The sequence below is a fragment of the Myxine glutinosa genome, chromosome 9 (genome assembly GCF_964187855.1).
Source record: "Myxine glutinosa chromosome 9, kmMyxGlut1.1, whole genome shotgun sequence".
Lineage (NCBI taxonomy): Eukaryota > Metazoa > Chordata > Myxini > Myxiniformes > Myxinidae > Myxine > Myxine glutinosa.
The window spans coordinates 125,146,943-125,168,790 of NC_136269.1; the positions used below are offsets into that span (position 1 = coordinate 125,146,943).

The 21,848-nt window shown below is 42.7% G+C and overlaps 1 protein-coding gene across 3 annotated transcripts in view; it reads left to right on the forward strand.

Moving 5' to 3' along the window:
• CCS (copper chaperone for superoxide dismutase) overlaps positions 1-21,848 on the forward strand; it is a 95,733-nt gene that overhangs the window by 27,165 nt on the left and 46,720 nt on the right. For all 3 annotated transcript variants that reach the window (XM_068128248.2, XM_078784884.1, XM_068128246.2), the window contains exons 4-5: positions 7,188-7,365; positions 21,409-21,469. In XM_068128248.2, the coding sequence (XP_067984349.2) occupies positions 7,188-7,365; positions 21,409-21,469 (239 nt within the window). The remainder of the gene's footprint in view (positions 1-7,187; positions 7,366-21,408; positions 21,470-21,848) is intronic.

Here is a 21,848-nt window from a genome sequence, read left to right on the forward strand (position 1 = left end):
TAAATGCTCTGTCTGTTTTTTTTTCATTTCAGATTAATTGATTTAATAATTAATGCTGAGTCGTAATTTTGTTTTGTTACTTGTCGTTATTTAAATTATCCTTGTTAAATTCCTGAAGTGGATGCAACTCCTCTTCCTGTCATTAATTAGAACAGTAGTTTGAACGTTAGGGAGTTGTTGGAATAAGCAAGCGCAACTTACATTTCCCATGCGCGGCTTTTAATTCTGCCAATCACCGCTTGGTTATCAGGGGCCACCCCAACGTGGGCAGGCCGAGGGCCTGCTCGATGAGAGCGAGGGTTCACACACCGTGTGCATGCGAGATTGCTTACCACTAATCATGAAATTTTTTTTCTCATTGAGCAATATTGCACAAACATATTGAATCTAACACAAATACTTAGATGGGGAAAGGTAGGTCTGGCTATGTCACACGGCCTTGTAAATATCATTGCCTTGATACTTTGTAAATAATTGGTTCACGAGTTATCAAGTGACCACTATATTCGTCGTGTGTGTGCGTCTGTCTGTGTGTGTGTCTGTCTGTCTGTCCGCAACATAACTACCCGATGATATCATCCGATCTTGATGAAACTTGGGTGGGAGGTTGATATCATGATCTAGTTGTGTCCTGCCTAGAGGGGGCGTATTGCGCCCATTGTGGGCGGAGCCACGCCCAAAAAAGATGTCTTTTTAGGGGGTAACCGAGTTCAGGCTACATCTTCTCCGAGGGAGTTGGGGGAATCTGACAGGGGTTTCGGTATTTGGTTAGGCCAATGTCATGTGTCTAGCCCCACGGAGCTCGACTTTTCATTTTCGCCCCAAGGTCAAGGTCACAAGGTCACGAAATTTAGAAAGGTCAATTTTTGATGGTTTTATTACATTGTTCGCTTCCTGATAGGGTGAAATGTCGTACATGATCTTATATTATCACATACATCATGAAATACAAGTTTTCCAACAAATTTCAAGAATCTTCGACCTTTGAAGGTCACAAAGGTCAAATTTTCAAAGTTGTCAGAATTGAACCAAATTTTCGGTATTGTTTAGCTAACTAACCTCATAACTGATTATACATTATTTTCTATCTCATTTCAAGGTCAGTAACCTTCGTTTTGACATTTCCGGGCCTGGCCTGTCCGGGCCTGTTTCGCGAACAATGATCTTGTGATCTTGTGTCTTGATCTTAATCTTGTGGTGAGGCAGTTGCCCTGAAACAACTTGCCTTTGCCTCTTGGAAGGCAAATCCAACTGAAGGCAATCTCAGTTCCTTCCACCAAGCTTGGAACAAGTGTGTGTCTAACCTCAGGAGTGCCAGGAAGCACTATCTCTCCACACTCAAGATTGAACTCTCAAACCTGTCTCCTTCCTCCAAGTCCTGGTGGCGTCTGGTCAAATCCATTTCTGTTGTTTGTTCCCCCTCCATCCCCTCCCTTACCTCAAATGGCTACACAGTTGACATCGCATGTGACAAAGCCGAATGCCTCAACTCTGTGTTTGCCTCAAAATCATGTGTCCCAAACCCATCTCTCTCTGTTCCCACCTTTCCCAGTCGAACCCAACTGCTCCTGGACTCTGTGTCCTTCTCTCCTGACAAGGTGGAGAAGTTTTTGTCAAACCTCGACTCTGATTCTGCAACTGGACCAGACGGCATCAGCCCATGGGTCCTAAAATCCTGCTCTGCCGCTCTATCTCACCCTCTCTCTGTTCTTTTCACCCTCTCTTTTGCTCAAGGTCATCTGCCAGCATCTTGGAAAAAAGCAAACATTACCACTTTACACAAAAAAGTTGCAAAAACAGATCCTTGCAACTACAGACCAATCAGCCTGCTTCCAATTATCAGCAAAGTCATGGAATCCATCATTGCTTCGGATATGAAATCCTTCCTCTTCTCCAATGGCTTGATCTCTGATCATCAATTTGGATTCAGACCAGGTCATTCTACTCTGGACATGTTGCTTCTGCTGTCTCAACAATGGATGGAGGTCCTCAATGCCAAACAGGAAATCAGAGCTGTCTCCCTTGACATATCACGTGCCTTCGATACGGTCTGGCACCCAGCTCTGCTCACCAAACTCTCCTCCTATGGTATCCATGGAAATCTCCACTCATGGCTTGCAGACTTCCTCTCTGGTTGTAGGCAACGTGTGGCCCTGAATGGATTTCTCTCATCTTCCCTGCCTGTTCTGGCTGGAGTTCCCCAAGGTCGTGTTCTGGGCCCTGTGCTATTTCTGGTCTTCATCAATGATCTCTCCGACTCTGTGGAAAATCCTCTCTGCCCCTTTGCTGATGACTCCACTATCTGCCGCTCCATTCCTTATCCCTCAGATCGGCAGTCTGCAGCCTCCTCACTCTCTGCAGACCTGGACAAAATCACAGACTGGTCAAACAAGTGGAACATGTCTTTCAATCCTGACAAATCTCACACTCTTACAATGTCTCTCTGAAAAGACCGACTGGAAAACCCTCCCATCTACTTTCTCAACAATCCTCTCCAAGAAGTTCTGTCGCTCAAGCTTTTGGGTCTCACTATCTGCCATGATCTTTCTAGGGAAAACTACATTTCCAAGCTTAGTCTAGTAGGAAGACTAGGTCCCCCTGCACCCCCCGGAGATATACTTCTAATCAGTGTTTCTAGATTGGACAAAATGTGTAGAAAATGACTAGCTATGGCCCCAAGCTGAAAAAATGTCCCACATACCATTTTTATGCAAATTACTGCTGCCATTATCAAAAAAAGACTAGGTCCCCCTGCACCCCCCCGGAGATATACTTCTAATCAGTGTTTCTAGATTGGTAAAAATGTGTAGAAAATGACTAGCTATGGCCCCAAGCTGAAAACATGTCCCACATACCATTTTTATGCAAATTACTGCTGCCATTATCAAAAAAACGATTTTTGACATATCTCAGCCAATATTGCAGATAATTGAAAAATGAAGGTGTCTAGACCCATGTTTTGAAGGGCATAGATCATGATAGAACTATTCATAACATGATTACATGTGTCTATGGTATACTAGTATGCTAATTAGTGCTTTATTTACAAAATAATCACAGTTTTACGAAATAATAGACTCATATTAAGGTCCGTCTACACAGACGTTAACACAAAGTTTTATTTTTCTAAATACCCTGTGAAATTCACCGAATGCCCTGTGAAACCTGGGATTCTTCTCCAGCTTTTTCAAGGGCCCGACTTTTCCCTTCCCTTTGAAGGCACTGGTGCAGTCTTCTCCGCTGAACACATAGTACCCCAGGAGAGTGGCACAGTAGTCCTCTCCCAGGGATTCTGCCAGCTCAGAGACGTTGACAAGTTGGCGATGCTTCCCTGACCCTGTATCCAGGTACACCGTCAGCTTGATGTTGTGGGCATGGTGGAGCAGGATCAGGAGGATGTCTGTGTCCGGTGTTCTGACTACAGCGTTCTTGTATCCGATGGTAGCAGCATGATGGAGGTACAGAACCACCCTGGTATCAGTCTCTTCCTGGTTGCTGTAGATCGTGGGGAGTTCACGTACCTCGACCTGAAACACAAAAAGGCACCGCATTTCAATCACCAGTCACTGCCAGTTTCAGTATATCTCCGGGGGGTGCAGGGGGACCTAGTCTTTTTTTGATAATGGCAGCAGTAATTTGCATACAAATGGTATGTGGGACATTTTTTCAGCTTGGGGCCATAGCTAGTCATTTTCTACACATTTTTTCCAATCTAGAAACACTGATTAGAAGTATATCTCCGGGGGGTGCAGGGGGACCTAGTCTTTTTTTGATAATGGCAGCAGTAATTTGCATAAAAATGGTATGTGGGACATTTTTTCAGCTTGGGGCCATAGCTAGTCATTTTCTACACATTTTTTCCAATCTAGAAACACTGATTAGAAGTATATCTCCGGGGGGTGCAGGGGGACCTAGTCTTTTTTTGATAATGGCAGCAGTAATTTGCATAAAAATGGTATGTGGGACATTATTTCAGCTTGGGGCCATAGCTAGTCATTTTCTACACATTTTTTCCAATCTAGAAACACTGATTAGAAGTATATCTCCGCGGGGTGCAGGGGGACCTAGTCTTCCTACTAGACTAGCTGGCCTCCAAAGCCAGTCGCCGACTGGGCCTCCTCCGTCGTGTGAAGTCCTTCCTTGGCACACCTGAGCTCCTCACCACATACAAGGCTTTCATCCGCAGCTCAATGGAATACTGTTCCCCCCTCTGGGCCGGTGCTCCTGCCTCGCACCTAGCTCGGCTTCACGCTGTTGAAACCAAAGCTTTCAGAATCATTGGAATCTCCTGCGATGAAGCTAACTCCGAGGGCCTTTCACTCACTCACCGCAGGCAGGTTGGTGGTCTTTCTGTCTTCTACCGACTCCTCTCCGGCCTTGCTCCCCAGCTCTCTCTGTGCTCTGTCCCCCTAATATTCCTACAGGTCGCACAAGATCTGCCAGTAACCCTCTTATGGTTAAACTGCCAAAATCTAGGCTCTCTGCTCACCTTCACTCTTTCATTCCCCTTTTCTCCCACCTCTGGAACAAACTCCCCCACTCCCTTCAATCCCACTCCTCCCTCCAGGTCTTTAAAACAGCTGTTCACCACCATCTCTTATCTTCCCCCATCCAAAACCTTGATCTTTTCTACCCCTGCTAATTCATCCCAGATACACTTTTTTTGAAATTCCAACTTCTTTCCTGGAAGTCCTTTCAGTGTTCATATGTTTCATACCTCTACCACCTCCCCCAAAGCCTTCTCCCTCCCACATTTCTCTCGATGTCCCTGCTCTCAAATGTGTTTGTGTCCTTCCCCCTCTCTCCCCATCTTGTCTACCGCTCCCATTATTTTGTGTTTTTTGTGTCGGTTTTACTTTTTGTGTGATTAATGTTCGCTCTTTCACGAGCCTCGATGTTGTATACAAAAAAAAAAAAAAGGTCAAATTTTCAAAGTTGTCGGAATCGAACCGAATTTTCGATATTGTGTAGCTAACTAGTCTCATAACAGATAATACGTTCTATTTATATATTTTCAATGTCGGTTTTGACCTTTGTCATTGAATTCCACGCTCTCGTGAACCATCGTCGTCTCCTGACTTGTATTTTTAGCATTTGGTAGTACTAGGGCATGCCCGTACTATATATACAGTCATCCCTCGCTATATCGCGGTTCACTTTTCGCGGATTCGGTACATCGCGGTTTTTTCTCGCTAGTATATGTAAAATTATATCGCGGATTTTTCGCTATATCGCGGGATTTTGCGGTATAAATGTATTTTTATATACTATTATTTTAAATATTTTTGTGGTAAAATAAGCATTTTCTAGCCTAAAAAATTAAAAAACGTAAAGAAATAAGAAAAATACAGTATTTAAAACATATTACAAGAAATAAAATACTGTACATAGTGTACAGTAGAAGGGTAGACAAAGAGTCGTGCGTATGGAAAACGCCAGTACATTCATCATCGTCATCACCTTCATCGTCATCAGTACTGCACAGCTAATTCATCATCATCTTCATCACGCAAGTTGTAGTATTGAAGAGCCGGGGCTCTTGCTTGATACGGACGAAATGACGGGCAAGACACAAACTCGTCCGAGAAGATATTTATTCTCAAAACCAACTCGGGAACACTGAAAAGCCCATTTATCGGGCTGCATTATAAAGCACAACCAGAAACCGAAAGCCACGCCTCTCAAGCGTGGCGTGCTTCGGTGAATCGGTGGTCACGTGATCAACAGGTGTAGCTGATTATACCCGCAAAGCGCGGCACGCTTTAGCGGTCACGTGACCAGCCACTCTCGCGCCGGGAATCCCCGCCGGTGACGTCACCGGCTGGAGCAAGGAGATTCTGATGCTGGTCTTGCTTGGGGAACCCATGGGTAGCTACAGTATCTTCAATGGTGAGTACCCATTAGAATTTTATATGTTGTTAAAATTACGTATGTTTAAGAGTGTAAAAAGTGTTTAAGAGTATAGGAAGTGTTTATAAGAGTATGGGAAAGGTTAATAAGAGTGTGGGGAGTTCATAATGCTTTAAAATATATAAAAAAAATAAAAAAAATATGGTCGCTACTTCGCGGATTTTCGTTTATCGCGGGGGGTTCTGGAACGTAACCCCCGCGATAAACGAGGGTTCACTGTATATCTAAAATTATATCCCCCCCTCTATTTACATGAAATGGTTTGGTCCAAAGCGAACGGCTTGCGAGTACGGTGACAATCCCCCCCCCTCTATTTACATGAAATGGTTTGGTCCAAAGCGAACGGCTTGCGAGTACGGTGACAATCCCCCCCCTCTATTTACATGAAATGGTTTGGTCCAAAGCGAACGGCTTGCGGAGTTTGGTAAAGAAATCGCCAGAGCGTGCACAAACGCGCAGGAAAGCGAAAGAATCGCAAATTAGTTTTAATTAGTTTTAAAACATAGTTTAACGCCAACATAGTTTGCCAACGTGAAATAAATGAATACGCTCTCAAATGTGCCGTCCGAGGCAGAGTCTGTTCGGCACGTTCGGCACACGTGATAGCTCGCTGCTCTCTGATTGGTTGAATCGTTTTTTGGACATAGCTTGGTAACTACTTGTCCGATTAATATGAAACCTTGAAAAGGCACATCCTCGGGTCCCCAGCAATATACCTGGCAAGTTTAAAGTATATCGGACCCGTGGTTGTCGAGAAACAGCGGTCACAGACATACATACATACATACATACATACATACATACACACAGAGATTACTGGAATTATAGATAGATTAGATAGAATAGTCTTGCAAATCAAACAGATTCGTTCTGTGAATTGGTTGTTGTATCAAAAATGCATTCTAGCCTCCCGCCTCGTTCCTACAACCTCTACACCCCGGCCCCCAAGAAAGATTCCTGCAAAAATGGCTACCTGGTAACGTTTGTGATGCGCAAGTGCTGCGTACCTTACGGCATTGCCCAAATACTATTTTCAAATAAGAAATTCTACATCTCACCTGATACAGTTCAACTTGCAGTTACTATTTGCTTTTAATATAATTTAATGACCTGGGTATAATAATAATAATAATAATAATATTTATTTAAAAAAAAAAAAAAAAATCTATTTCTCCACAACGGTTCACCGGATTTTGAAAGTCGAAGCCTAGGCACACACTTCTAAACTGGCCAAATGGGGGAAAAAGCATCTTACAGTTTTATCACTTACCATCCAGAACACCATGGTGCTGCTGTGACAATGCTGGAGGGACGAGGGCCGGAGTGTGGTGTGGTGCGCTTCATGCAAGTTTCTTCGGATTGCTGCCTCATTGAGGGGACAGTCGACCGGCTCACCCCAGGTCTACACGGTCTGCACGTGCACTCGCTGGGTGATATGACAGCTGACTGGCTGAGGTACCCTAAAGTTATAACTTGAACCTTGGATTATCCAGACTGAAGGGAGAAGTATACCTTCCCATATTTATTTCTTAAGACCTGGTGAGTAAGCAACTCATCAGATACTTTGTTGAATGAATATGAATGAATGATCGTTTTAAGGCCATTTTCCTCACTAGAGCGGGGGTTAGCCTTGCGGGCCCCATGACAATCATGGTTCCCTGTTTTGAGGCAATGTTTTTTTATGGCCGGATGCCCTTCCTGACGCCAACCCTTGGTCACGCTCTTACAATGCGCAGGGATACGGTGTACCTATTCTAAATCGGGGTACACACCGGGATCATTCATCCCAGCAAGCTGGTACTCAATTTGCCGATCTCGGAAGGATGACAGGCTGAGTCAACCCCCCTGGCGTTAATTCAGCGATCGACCGGGATTCAAACCCAGGATCCTAGGATCCCAACCCGGCACCCTAACTGCTAAGCCAACACCAGGCTACTGTCGAGTTAGAAATAAACTCTGTACCTGACGCAGCATCCACTTTCCAATGAAACACTTGTTTGAAACTTGTCTGAAGCTCTCACTCTTGAGGTTTTCAAATACATAAGAAGTCAGATGCGATTTTGCAGTACAGCCAGGTCACGATGACCCAACATATGGAGACAGCATTCCCGCACTTGCAAAGAGAGAAGATGCCATTCTTGCCTTCACCCTTCCTTTTTCTCTTTTCAGAGGGAGCAGGGGAGAGGAGAAACTATAGTCAACAATTGCACCTTCACTATAATCCTTATCGGTTATTTTGCCCAATAGTATAGGCTCTGGGGGGTTGCTTGTGTACATCTCTCTTCTACGGCAAAACTTTTGATTTTCCTGTTCTATATGTTGAGCCCCTTGGAAAAAATCTGGGTAACACTCCCAGATCAAGTACGTTTTTTCTGCACACCCCAATACGTGATTATGACTTGAGGCCAATTAGCCGAAATAGCAAAATTCAGTTTTCATGGAATAATTCAAGAGTAGGCAGCTTTAGATTCAAATGTAACATTTATTTATCATGTTTAGACATAACTAACACATTTTTAGCATGGTTCAATACTATAAACTGTCTTTTTTAGGAAAAAAACACGTCATTTAGCTTCTTTTTCTCCAAAAATCACTTTCAGTTTGAAAGGCGCTCAAAATCCGATCACCTCTCATACACCCAATTATGTAGATAAAGCAACCAAAATTTGTCAGAAGCTTCCTTATGAAGCCCTTTAATAATTCCATGCATCATATTTATGATTCATTATATTGTATAGTGACAGTGGGGTCAAATGTTAACAAAGGTTACCCCTACCCCAAAAAGCGGTATAAACCAAAATTGGTTAAATTGGTCTAACTTTAGAAGTAAGTGTGATATTCGGCTGATTTTGGTGTCTATGTATGGGTTTTTGATAGCAAGCTATTCATTGGAACCATAATCAACCCCTTTTGAATATACCTAATTTGCATAATTTCAAAATGGCCGCCAAACACCTCCTGGCAATGATGTTGACTAAATTTCGCTCAAAATTCAGCTTAAGCAAAACTATTACACTTACATAGCTTAAGGATTCATGAATTAAAATCATAACATGTCCACAAACCCAATATAACTATCATAACAAGGAAGCGCGTGCTGTCAATTACCACCATTTACCACCCGTGCAACTTCAATACATGTACTCTTTATCAAGCGACAGGATTCTTGCAGGCATCAGGGGAAGCCTTTTTGCAATGACCAAAATTTACACATTTGACTATGGCGGTCCTACAGGGGCATGTTGACCTGGCACACTTAGTGCATGAACAGACAACTGTCCAATGTGATTCTAGAGTTTTCCACATTGTCTCAGGTATCAGCTGTTCCTTGTCATGCGTATAACCACAATCCTCTGGCTTAAGTGCGATCACATTTTCAGAATCTTGATGAAGCTCCAAAGCATGCATGATATTGTAGGCATTGAAAAAGCTACGCTTCATATGTAGCAGGAGACCTTGGCTGGTTGGTGGCAGGTTGTGATGAGAACTCCCTTTGACATGATGGAAGATCTCCGCACGCAAGTTCGAAAATTTCTTCGCATCGCTTTTTGGTTTCAGTACTTTGACCAAGTAGGATTCTGCATTCTTGATCAAAGGCTGAGAAAGGGTCGGCAACCCTCCAAAGTGCTTCAATAACTTTTCTGGCTCGGCATTCAAGGCGGCTTTCTTGGTCCCAACTTTGCTAGTGATATCACATCCTGTAAGACTGTGTACGGCAGGAAGAACAGCACAGAGTTGACATCCGATGCGCTCGAACAAGGTATGAAGGGGCACATACCGAGTGCTATCTCCAACTCCAGCTCGTACCCACAGCTCCTCTAGGTCATGTTGGAGAAAGACAGGCATGTGGTGGAGCAAGGCAACAACTACATCAGTATCATTGGAGATGACAACACATATTTTGTGTCCTTCTTTGAGCGCGTCCAAAACATGAAGGAGTATGCGAAGATCCGCCTCTTCAAATGTGGATTGAAGGTGTACCAGTGCGCTCTCATCTCCGTTGTGCATTTTCATACATTTCCAATCCTCGTTCTCTCTGGTCACCTGTCCGAGTACAGTTGGGTACTGACCGGTATTTGCAATATTTGAACGAACATGGCTGTAGATCAGTTTTTCAAGGAGAAGTTTGTTGTTGTTGGAAGGCCAGAATGTGTTCATATCCTTAGGTAGTGGTGTTGATGACTCTACTGAAGTATATTCGATGGGTAGAGTGTCACTTCGCCTTTTCCTCTCGCTGTCCTTCACTGATGGGTCATCAGAATACATGTCAAAGACATAGTCAGTCCGCCCAAACCGATGATATATGGCCGAAAATGACATGAAATTTGATAGAAGGTCATTGAATTTGGGGAGTTTCGTAACATTAACCTTTCGGATTGTGGCCATGATGTCAACTACAAATGATGCGTCTTTCCGATGACTATATGTAAATTCTTCCGGTTTTTGGTGCGTCTCCAACTCCTTCAGTAGCTGGCTCTTTGCTGGTTTAGTCATCATTCCTGCATCATCAAACAACACTGGGGAGGGAACAACATCGTACTTTAAGAGATCATCAGTGGTGAGGCCACGCTCCCGAGCTATTTCTATGTTTCTCTCAGCGATGTTCATCTCCTTCACTGTCGTCTTGGTAGTCTTCTGTGGCTTCTTTCGAAGAGTTTTCATCGTCTTCAAGTTTGTGCGGTGAATGGTACTGCTTATTCGTTCAGTCTTGGTGACAAACCTTTCCTTTCTGAATTTCAGGTACTTCTCTTTACCTTTTGAAAAGGCATTGAGCATGTCAGTTTTTATATCATCGGACATAACCTCTTTTGTCACAAAGTTTTGTAGTGTTTTGGAAGCGTCTAGAGACAGAGGGGACCCCTTCTCTTCAATGAATCTCATCATCTCCTGAATATGTCCTTTGCGGTTCGTTGTGGCTTGAGATGATTCGTGGTGGCTGTAAGTCTCATGTGTCCTGTCAATCACATCACTGTATTGCCGATGTAGGTTCTTCACTGCCATCATTTCATGGTATATTAGGTCCCACTGGGCGACATACTGTTTTTGCTTTGCATGTCCAATGACTCCATCGCTGCACTTCGATGAAAGGTTAATGCTTTGCTCTAATTTCTGGTCTCCTCCAACAGCGGTGAATCGGCCGGGTATCTCTCTGATTGAAAAATTGCCTTTGGCAAATTGTTCATGAACTGATGGTGCAGTCTCAGGTAGACGTCGCATGTCTTCAAGGTAGAGAGAACACCATCGCAAGTAGTTGGTCGAATCGAATGCCGCAAACAGGTTCAATGCACGCTGGACAGCGTCAAGATGCAGTTCCTAAATCCCTTCACGATCAGCTCTCAACAGATCACGGACAATATCCATCATTTGCAAGAACTGAGTCCAGAACTTGAAGTTTTCATTGGTATCAGACCGTGTTTGGATGAATCTGTTCAAATCTTCGACCAACGTTTTTGATGCATCAGCAAACTGAACCATATACTTCTGACTATCTGTGATGCATTTCTCCTTGACACTAGACTGGAGGTTCGTCAGGATGGCAAGCTCATGTGTATATTGGTCGATGCCTTTCTCGGAGAAGAATTCTTTGTACTGGAGGCGTTCAAAGGCTTCAGCAAGGAGCTGCATACCCTCAAGACAGCGGCTGTAGTGACCTCCATGTAGAACAGAATTCTCGATGACAGTTGGACCAAAAACACCGGCCTGCAACCATGTGATGTCCGCGCCACTTCCATCCAGGAGTTTGCCAATACATTTCAAAACAGTTTTCACTAAGTGAAACGTTCCCAGGCATGGAACCAGGGTCCTGAATTCCTCTGGTCTCAGCAGTTGTATATCACGGACGATGCAACAAAACACCTTCATCACAATACATTGGTATCTCATTTTGAGTCAGCTGAGAACCAATGTCCATAAAGTTCTTCATAGCCGTATAAACTGTCGCGTACTCTGTAACTGGATGCGGCAGAACAGGCACAAATGCAAGATTCTTTAATGGGATGGCCTCCTCCGTCCAAACAGAGTTGCTAGCACTCCAAGATGGCATTGTTTGTGACTCGGGGTAGATGGACACTTCATCATGCATGACGTTCAAGCGTGCGAGGGACCAAGAAATATCCTTCAGTTTTGCTGCATCGGCTTCGGAGGAAGTGTAAGGCAGTTCGGCCACTTTGTAAGTTGCTGGGATGTCAGCACGGCGTGCAGGCTTGTGAAAGTCGGACAGTACCTGGCATTTTAATATTAAACTGAATGACTGTGGACCATGTGTGACCTGCGTGTCAGAAATCTTTGGTTTACTGGTCGACGACGGGGGTTTGTCTTGGTAGAGAACAGTCACAGTGTCATGTTCAGATACATTTGCCCCCTCATGGTCCCAGTTGTCAATTGCACCGGAGGTGAATTGCCCAGGATCAAAGTGTGACGGCAGTGAAACGCGATCGTTGTTGTGCTGTGCTGTAAACGTGGCAAGGTCATGTTGGTACCTACGCAGCTCCGGGTAGCTGATTGCTAGTCCTCCGTGGTTTAGAACTGTAGTTACAATTTTGCCACCACGCCCAAGACCATGAACTGATTCCGCATTCATAATATGCATTGGAGTTCTCTTTCTACCGCAGTGATGGATATAGTGCATGACTTGGAAGACAGATTGTATCTTTCTGCAACGCTGTGTGGAGAGGCTGTTACCTGATGGCTTGCTACCGGTATCGTAGTCATCATCATCTTCTTCATCCTCATCAACTGGTTCATCACTTTCTGTCATGACAGCTTCGGCTGCTTTTGCATATGTGTCAGGATTGAAATTGTACAAATGACTGAAAAAACGTAGTACAGGTTCAGGGATATTCATCTCGCTCAAGGAATGCTTTAGATCATGCGCATCACAAAAGCTATCGTCAAGGCCAAAATCATACTCATCTAGAGCCTTCCTAATCACACCAGCGCATACCTGAACAGGATCAAGGGAACGAATGCGCTCAGCTAACACTTTCTTTGGAACACTGAATACCATCATTGATTTTTTGAACGAACTGGGATATGTAAAATCAATCTCATTACCAAAGGTGTTCAACAAGAAAACTTTTACATCTCTATTACGAAAGTTACATTTGTCATCAATATTGTTCAAAGAGTCTCTGATAGCACTAAGTTCATAACCCCTCCCTTCTTTTAGGCCTTGCTCTAACTCTTTAACAACCTGATTCCAAGCAAGCTGTTTCTCAGACACTTTTGGTATGGAAGCTTTATCACGAGAGTCATACTTATACAAGTATTTAGTCATGCAGTCCCTGTGGTAGTACAGATCTGCTCCAAACACAGAATGCGCATCTTGAAGGTCGCACGTTCGGGTGAACACATCATCTTGAAAGAAGTTTGTCGCAGCCAGAAAGGCTGAAGCACGGCCTGATTCACTAATGCGATATTTCGTGTACTGTTGTTTGTGTGATTTACTGTCACAGATAATACACTTCACTTGACGTAAGGCTGTTGTGGACGTCTCTGTATTCGGTGGATGTCGGACGGCCTTAGAACGAGTACTTCTATCTTCTTCCTGCTCAGAACGGGACAGGTCTTGGCATACAGCGAGACTCTTCCTTTTCCTATTGAGAACTGAAGTCATGGTGTATTTTTTGTAACAGTCATTGGTCACATGATAAACAAACCCATCTCCTTTAACCAGCTTAAGCCGTTTGGAAACTTGATCATTGTGGATGTAACTTGCTTCTCGTATCCTTTTGCAACCATTAGTTGTGCTCACAGTTTTATCCCCCGCGCTTTTCTGGCAGATGAAGCAGTTAGTCGCATCAAACGAACTGTCTTCGGGCGATCCTGAGAGAGTAACAGACTCCATCGTCAGCGGCCACGCTTGAAAAACAAAAAATGGATATTAGTTACGTTTGTACGGCTGTAAAAATCGGCAAGGTCGGACCATATGCTGAAAATATAAAATGTGAAAGACTGATAAGCCACAAAGAAACCCATGTTTATCCCTATTAAAGGGCTTCATAAGGAAGCTTCTGACAAATTTTGGTTGCTTTATCTACATAATTGGGTGTATGAGAGGTGATCGGATTTTGAGCGCCTTTCAAACTGAAAGTGATTTTTGGAGAAAAAAAAAGCTAAATGACGGTTTTTTTTTCTAAAAAAGACAGTTTATAGTATTGAACCATGCTAAAAATGTGTTAGTTATGTCTAAACATGATAAATAAATGTTACATTTGAATCTAAAGCTGCCTACTCTTGAATTATTCCATGAAAACTGAATTTTGCTATTTCGGCTAATTGGCCTCAAGTCATAATCACGTATTGGGGTGTGCAGAAAAAACGTACTTGATCTGGGAGTGTTACCCAGATTTTTTCCAAGGGTCTCAACATATAGAACAGGAAAATCAAAAGTTTGGCCGTAGAAGAGAGATGTACACAAGCAACCCCCCAGAGCCAGGAGTACAAGGAATATGACTAGAGACATCCAATTATCAGGATGCAGGTCTGATTTTGGCCGTGTATATGTTACCCCTTCCCTTTTGAACTCTGAATCACCATTCTCCAATTTCCCCTTTCAATGCATGAGCTCGTTACTATCATCTTGCTATGATGTGGATAATTAACTATGAAATAACTGATCGTCAAGGGTGATGAGCAAACTGATCGAAGTTCCTAGTTTATTTTCTGTTTTTGTTTCTTTACCGATTTTGCATCTTTGCATTTGGTGTACATGGTCTGGTGGCCAAATGCTAGCTCAATCTGTTGCCCAAAGTTGAGCGTTTTTGGCAACATCCATTGATTAAGAGGAGGGGGTGGGGGGGGGGGCAACGCAACCGTTTTCAAACCGTTCAACGCAACCGTTGACGACATTGAGAGCCGTTAAGCACCAAACATCAAACAGGTTTATTGTCATGTTTAGTAGAATGTGTGCAAGATTTGATTTTGGTCCTCGTGATGCGATTGTGTTTGCAGGTAGTTTTGATTTCCCAGTATTTAAAAAAATCACACTTGTGTCCAAAGGAAACGGTTCTGTTTCACGTTTTAATATGAAATAGGCAAAGTCGAGAAATGAACGAACCCCATTAGAAGGGTATAATTTAGAATTGCCCTTTAGTTACCCTTTAGAATTACCCTTTAGAATTACCCTTTAGAGTTACCCTTTAGAGTTACCCTTTAGAATTACCCTTTAGAATTACCCTTTAGAGTTACCCTTTAGAGTTACCCTTTAGAGTTACCCTTTAGAATTACCCTTTAGAATTACCCTTTAGAATTACACTTTAGAATTACCCTTTAGAATTACCCTTTAGAATTACCCTTTAGAATTACACTTTAGAATTACCCTTTAGAATTACCCTTTAGAATTACCCTTTAGAATTACCCTTTAGAATTACCCTTTAGAATTACCCTTTAGAATTACCCTTTAGAATTACCCTTTAGAATTACACTTTAGAATTACCCTTTAGAATTACCCTTTAGAATTACCCTTTAGAATTACACTTTAGAATTACACTTTCGAATTACACTTTAGAATTACCCTTTAGAATTACACTTTACAATTACCCTTTACAATTACCCTTTAGAATTACACTTTAGAATTACACTTTAGAATTACCCTTTAATATTACCCTTTAGAATTACCCTTTAGAATTACCCTTTAGAATTACCCTTTAGAATTACCCTTTAGAATTACCCTTGAGAATTCCACTTTAGAATTACCCTTTAGAATTACCCTTTAGAATTACCCTTTAGAATTACCCTTTAGAATTACCCTTTAGAATTACCCTTTAGAATTACCTTTTAGAATTACCCTTTAGAATTACCCTTTAGAATTACCCTTTAGAATTACCCTTTAGAATTACACTTTAGAATTACACTTTATAATTACCCTTTAGAATTACCCTTTAGAATTACCCTTTAGAATTACCCTTTAGAGTTACCGTTTAGAATTACCCTTTAGAATTACCCTTTAGAATTACACTTTAGAATTACCCTTTAGAATTACCCTTTAGAATTACCCTTTAGAATTACACTTTAGAATTACCCTTTATAATTACCCTTTAGAATTACCCTTTAGAATTACCCTTTAGAATTACACTTTAGAATTACCCTTTAGAGTTACCCTTTAGAGTTACCGTTTAGAATTACACTTTAGAATTACCCTTTAGAATTACCCTTTAAAATTACCCTTTAGAATTACCCTTTAAAATTACCCTTTAGAATTACCCTTTAGAATTACCCTTTAGAATTACCCTTTAGAATTACCCTTTAGAATTACCCTTTAGAATTACCCTTTAGAATTACCCTTTAGAATCAAACACTGTGGGTTAAAAAGCTCTTTATCTATTGCTTTTTGGCTTGTGGGCTGCTACTGCCCTGACCTAACCGTGTATGATTTTCTAATGGATACTTAGTGTGAGCCCTGGGGCCTTCATGCCATGAGACTTTTATCTGACTTCAAAGTAGAAATATTAGTGTTAAGGAAGATTGAGGGGAGGGAGGGAGTAAGGTCACTAGATAATGATTCATTAGTTATCCTCACGCTTGTTTAAAAAATGGAGGGGGGTGGGAGGTTTGTAATTGCCTCTGTCTCTCAAAAAAAGGGGGGATATTTTAATCAGCTCCATCTATCTATGTCACGCTACCTCCTAAATAGGTGTGCAGAAATTCACAAAACTTGGATCAGCACATGGCAAGAAGGTGTGAGAGTAGTCTCATTTTTGGCCCTCCCCCTGGGGCTCTGGTGCAGGTCAAATACCAAAAAAGGCTTTTTTGGGAACATTTTAAAAACTTTTTTTTTTTACAATGAAACTTTGTATACACACAAGCAGCATTGGGGGACCCACGACATATGTAACGTTTTTATGGATTTGATCCCCGTTCATGCCCCAGGGGGTGGGGACTTCAGCGGCCAAAAAATAGAAGATTTTTGGCCGGGGTCAAAATAGAAGCTTTCTTTTCCCCCACTGACGAAGTCGCCGGAGGCGTTATGTTTTGGGGTTATCAATCTGTGCGTCTGTGATAGATTTTTGTCACCACGATAACTTAAGAACGGCTGAAGGGATCCAAGTCAAACTTGGTACAAGCATTATACTGATGTCATATAATATCGGTTAACGTCATGACGTCGAAGAGTGCCGTTCAAGTTTTTAACTCAACATTTGATTTTGATCATTGCTGGTGGAACCTTTTGCCATCTTTCAACTTTGCATTTGGTGGGAAGCATGGTGATTTGCGATGGCAAGCCATCGACTTCGTTCTAGTTGCTCTTGCGTTTCGCTCTGGTCATTTTTAAAATATATTTTTTGTCTACAAGATCGAGCTAACAGGCTCGTGGAAGAGCTAACATTAATGACAAAAAACAAATGGACACATAAGACAAAATAAAGGGAGCAGGAGACAAGATGGGGAGAGGGGGAAGCACACAAGTATAACATTTGAGAGCAGGGCCATTGGGAGATCTGTGGGAGGGAGAGGGCTTGGGGGGAGGAGGTGTGGGAAGGGGCGGGGGTGGGGGTGGGAGAGGTATAAAACACATGGACTTCCAGGAAAGAAGTCGGAATTTCAAAAAAGTGGATCTGGGGTGAATTAACGGGGGTAGAAAAGATCAAGGTTTTGGATGGGGGAAGACAAGAGATGGTGGTGAATTTATTCATGATTTATTCATGAGATTTATTCATGATCAGATTCATTAACCAACATGCATTTTAAGGCCATTTTCCCTGCAAGAGCGGGGGTTAGCCTTGCGGTCCCCATGACAATCTTCTCCATTTTGTCCTCATTAAATTCAGATCATTCAGATCAGATTCATTAAATGAGCAGATATTTAATATTTGAGCTACACCTGCTTTGCGAGCCTTTTCTCCTTGTTCTGTCGTGCATCCATTTGTTGTTATCCCACTGTTTTCCCTTTGCCCCATTTTGGCTGTTGATCCATTGCCCCTTGCCATTCTGCTCTTCTATGATGATTTCCTTCGCCAATTGTATTTCCTGTTCTTACCTTCAATTATAACTTGTTTATCGCTTGGTGTTTTACACTGTTGCCATCATACAAACATCTCGATCCATTCTAACAGATGTCCTCCCCTTTGGATAATATAATTCCAGCTGTTTTTTTTTTTCATCCTTAATTTTCATCCTTCAAGCAAACACCTTTGTATACCTGTCAGTTCACCTGTGTAATGCTCCATTATCAAGAAAATGCTCCATTTGTTGAGGATTTCTCGGAGATTTTCTATCAATTCTCATTTTGCTATCCTGGAAATATATAATTCTAGGGGATTGTACCATCCATGTTGTTGACCTCCATGATGCATTTTAACAAAGATTTTCTCCACTAGGGGATATGCTTGAGCTACTGCACATATCCCCAAAGTAGATGGCGTTAGTCGTTCTCTCGAAGTCAAGCATTCAAACTGATATTCGAGGAGACCAAGAATTCAAAGCCACTATTACCGTACCAATTGGAAATGGTCACCAGAAGACATTCCATGTCTAATTTTGCGTCTTCTCGTGAAACTGAGCAGCCGCAATGGTGACCAAGAACTATATAAACCCATAGGGCAACCCTCCAAATGGTGCTTACATATATCCCTTATTGGTGGGGTTTTCAATCAGAGCCAACACGTCTCTCCACACTCATGTTTCATGGTCATACTTTGAATCTTGATTTATCCTGTGATATTTATCTTTTGGCATTGATTTTAAAATAGCCTGGTGTTGGCTTAGCGGTTTGGGTGCCGGCTTGGGATCCTAGGACCCTGAGTTCGAATCCCGGTCGATCGCTGAATTAACACCAGGGGGGACGACTGATGACTCAGCCTGTCATCCTTCCGAGGTCGGCAAATTGAGTACCAGCTTGCTGGGATGAATGATCCCGGTGTGTACCCCAATTTAGAATAGGTACACCGTATCCCTGCGCATCGTAAGAGCGTGACCAAGGGTTGGCGTCAGGAAGGGCATCCGGCCATAAAACATTGCCTCAAACAGGGAACCATGATTGTCATGGGGCCCGCAAGGCTAACCCCCACTCTTGCAGGGAAAAATGGCCTTAAAACGATCATTCATTCATATTCATATTGATTTTAAAATACTCCCATTTTCTGGCCTTTTATCACTTTTAACTCTCCTCTGCTGAGACCTTCACTTCAGTTGAAGTATGTGGCGTAACATGAAATCAACGCCATTGATATTCAACACTTCAGCAAAAATTGTCCATTTACTCCTCCCTGATACAACTTGTCTCGGTGTATACAACAGGCATTTTATGCTTGTCTCGTTTATAACCAGGTATTTTCAAATACTGATGATCATTCTGCGCCACTTACCACTCGATTCCCTAAAACTGGTAAGCACTCTCCCTGCTTTACTGCTGATTTGCATTCTCTCAAAACAACAGATGGCAGATCGATTTGGCCTTATCACACACCTTGAGCCTGGTGTTGGCTTAGCGGTTAGGGTGCCGGCTTGGGATCCTAGGATCCTGGATTCGAATCCCGGTCGATCGCTAAATTAACACCAGGGGGGTTGACTCAGCCTGCCATCCTTCCGGGGTCCGCAAATTGAGTACCAGCTTGCTGGGATGAATGATCACGGTGTGTACCCCGATTTAGAATAGGTACACCGTATCCCTGCGCATCGTAAGAGGCGACCAAGGGTTGGCGTCAGGAAGGGCATCCGGCCATAAAAACATTGCCTCAAATAGGGAACCATGATTGTCATGGGGCCCGCAAGGACTAACCCCCGCTCTTGCGGGGAAAATGTCCTTAAAACGATCATTCATTTATTCATTCATTCATTCATTTCTTTCATTCATTCACACACCTAACCCGTCCATGAAATTTCGTCTGAATCCGTCCATAACTTTTTGAGATATCCTGCTCGGAGACAAACGGGAGAGAAAACATCCTCCGTTCCCTTTGGTAGTGGAGGAAATGATAAAGAAACTATGACAAAACACAAACACTTGTTAACAAACTCGATTTCAAAACGGTCACTGTCCACCATACTAAAGCAAAAGCCTCGTATTTTTGTACCTCCTTTGAAAACTCCTCCAACGCCGATGCTTTGTGCTCGATCGTTGCTGAACCTCTAAATATAGTTCATGCCCTTTTTCCACCGACTCCTTCTCCATCATAAGCCAAGCAATTTGCTGCTTCCTTTCAGGATAAGTTATCATGTATTGGCAAACATGCTCTGGATCTTTCACCTTCGTCCTCACTAATCGAATATGTACTTGCTTCTGTTGTTTTTATATATTTTGTTTATTTACAAGCTATAAGGCTCATGGATGAGCTGTGACACACATCACGCATACATTCAGACAGATACAGCACCAGATTTGACTTTACATACAAACACAGCCGCTGAGATTGGGGGAAGTGACGTCACTTCTCAGAGCACTCTGGCATAATCCTACCAGCGACATCATCTTTATGACATTGCTATTCTCTGCACTCAGCAGGGCAATCAAGGAGGAATTTCTTCCTCCCCATGGATGACAACCCCTTATTGTCCCCGGTCACACAGCGGAGCGAAAGGGGGACTATGGCTTTCCCCTCCATCCGTGCGTGCGTGTGTGCGTGTGGGCGTGCGTGCGTGCGTGCTTAAGCGAAGGACCGCATTCGAATTTGGTGTGTGGGTGCAACCCACATCAAAATCCAAGATGGCCGCCGCCATGTATGTCTGATGCTATGTATGTCTGAACCTTGTAACCTGAATATCTTGAAAAATAAGTGAAGTACCAACTTCTAATCTGGTGTGTGGGTGTATCTAGGCATAAGGAAGAACGCTATTGAAAATTGGGTCGCCACGTCAAAATCCAAGATGGCCACCGCCATGTATGTCTGAACCTTGTTTGTCCTTAAAAAGCATCATTAATGGATAATGAAAGTAGTGCACCGATCTATAACTATCCAAATATGGTTGATGACATTTCATGCTCTTGTCCTAGTGTCCTCTTTTAGCCCCCTCCCCTCCGACTACATCGGAGATGGGGGACATTAAAATGAGCTCCGTCCAGCCGACCGATCATCCGTCCATGTACTTTTGTGCATGCGATATTTCAAAAACTGTTGAACATTTAGCTTTCGTGTTGCGCAGATCTATTCCTCATGATATTATGTCAACTTGATTAGATCATAGCCAGGATTGCCTGAATTCTGTTGCCATGGTAATCGTCTTGCTAATTTGGCTTGTGTGCAATGTTTGTGCGGCTCTTCTTTCCTTGTTCCTTGTTAAAGTGTGTGTGTGTGTGTGTGTGTGTGTGTGTGTGTGTGTGTGTGTGTGTGTGTGTGTGTGTGTGTGTGTGTTAGGGTGTGTGTGCGTGCATGCCCATGCATACTACCCAAAAGGCAGAGTATCTCAAGTACTAGCTCCTTCTGCTTCTTACTTTTACTCAGGGCTGCACCAATGATCCTGCCAAGATTAAATCTAAATGTAGAATGCTGCTGTCACTTTTTTGTTGTTGTTGTTGTTGTTTTTGTTGTTGTCTATATTGTGCCAACACTGAGCTATTTGCAGCTGTGGGGAACACTTCAATCCACGTGGAGGCGCTCATGGGGAGCCAACAGATGAGAACAGCGTAAGTCGATTTTGCTTGATGTGAAGCCTCAAGGATGTTAAAAAAAATTTCCATTCAAAAGCAAATTGTTTTCATCAGCAACAAGGAGAAAAAGACATAACATGTCTCAGCCCTCGTAATTTTAGTAATTTTGTTGTACGGAGTTAAGGGCCGCCATTTCGCCATCTTTGGTTGGATTACAAAACAAAATCTTCCGCATATGTATATTGTATACTCATGTATTGTTTTTGTACCAGGTCTTAACAAATGGTTGGGGACCCGTTTAAATAAAAAAAATGGCCATCTGTCAGCCATCTTGGATCTGATCTCAGTAAAAAAATAATGATGTGCTTATGTAAGCCATCATTCATTCATTATCTGTGTGCCAAGTTTGAACAAG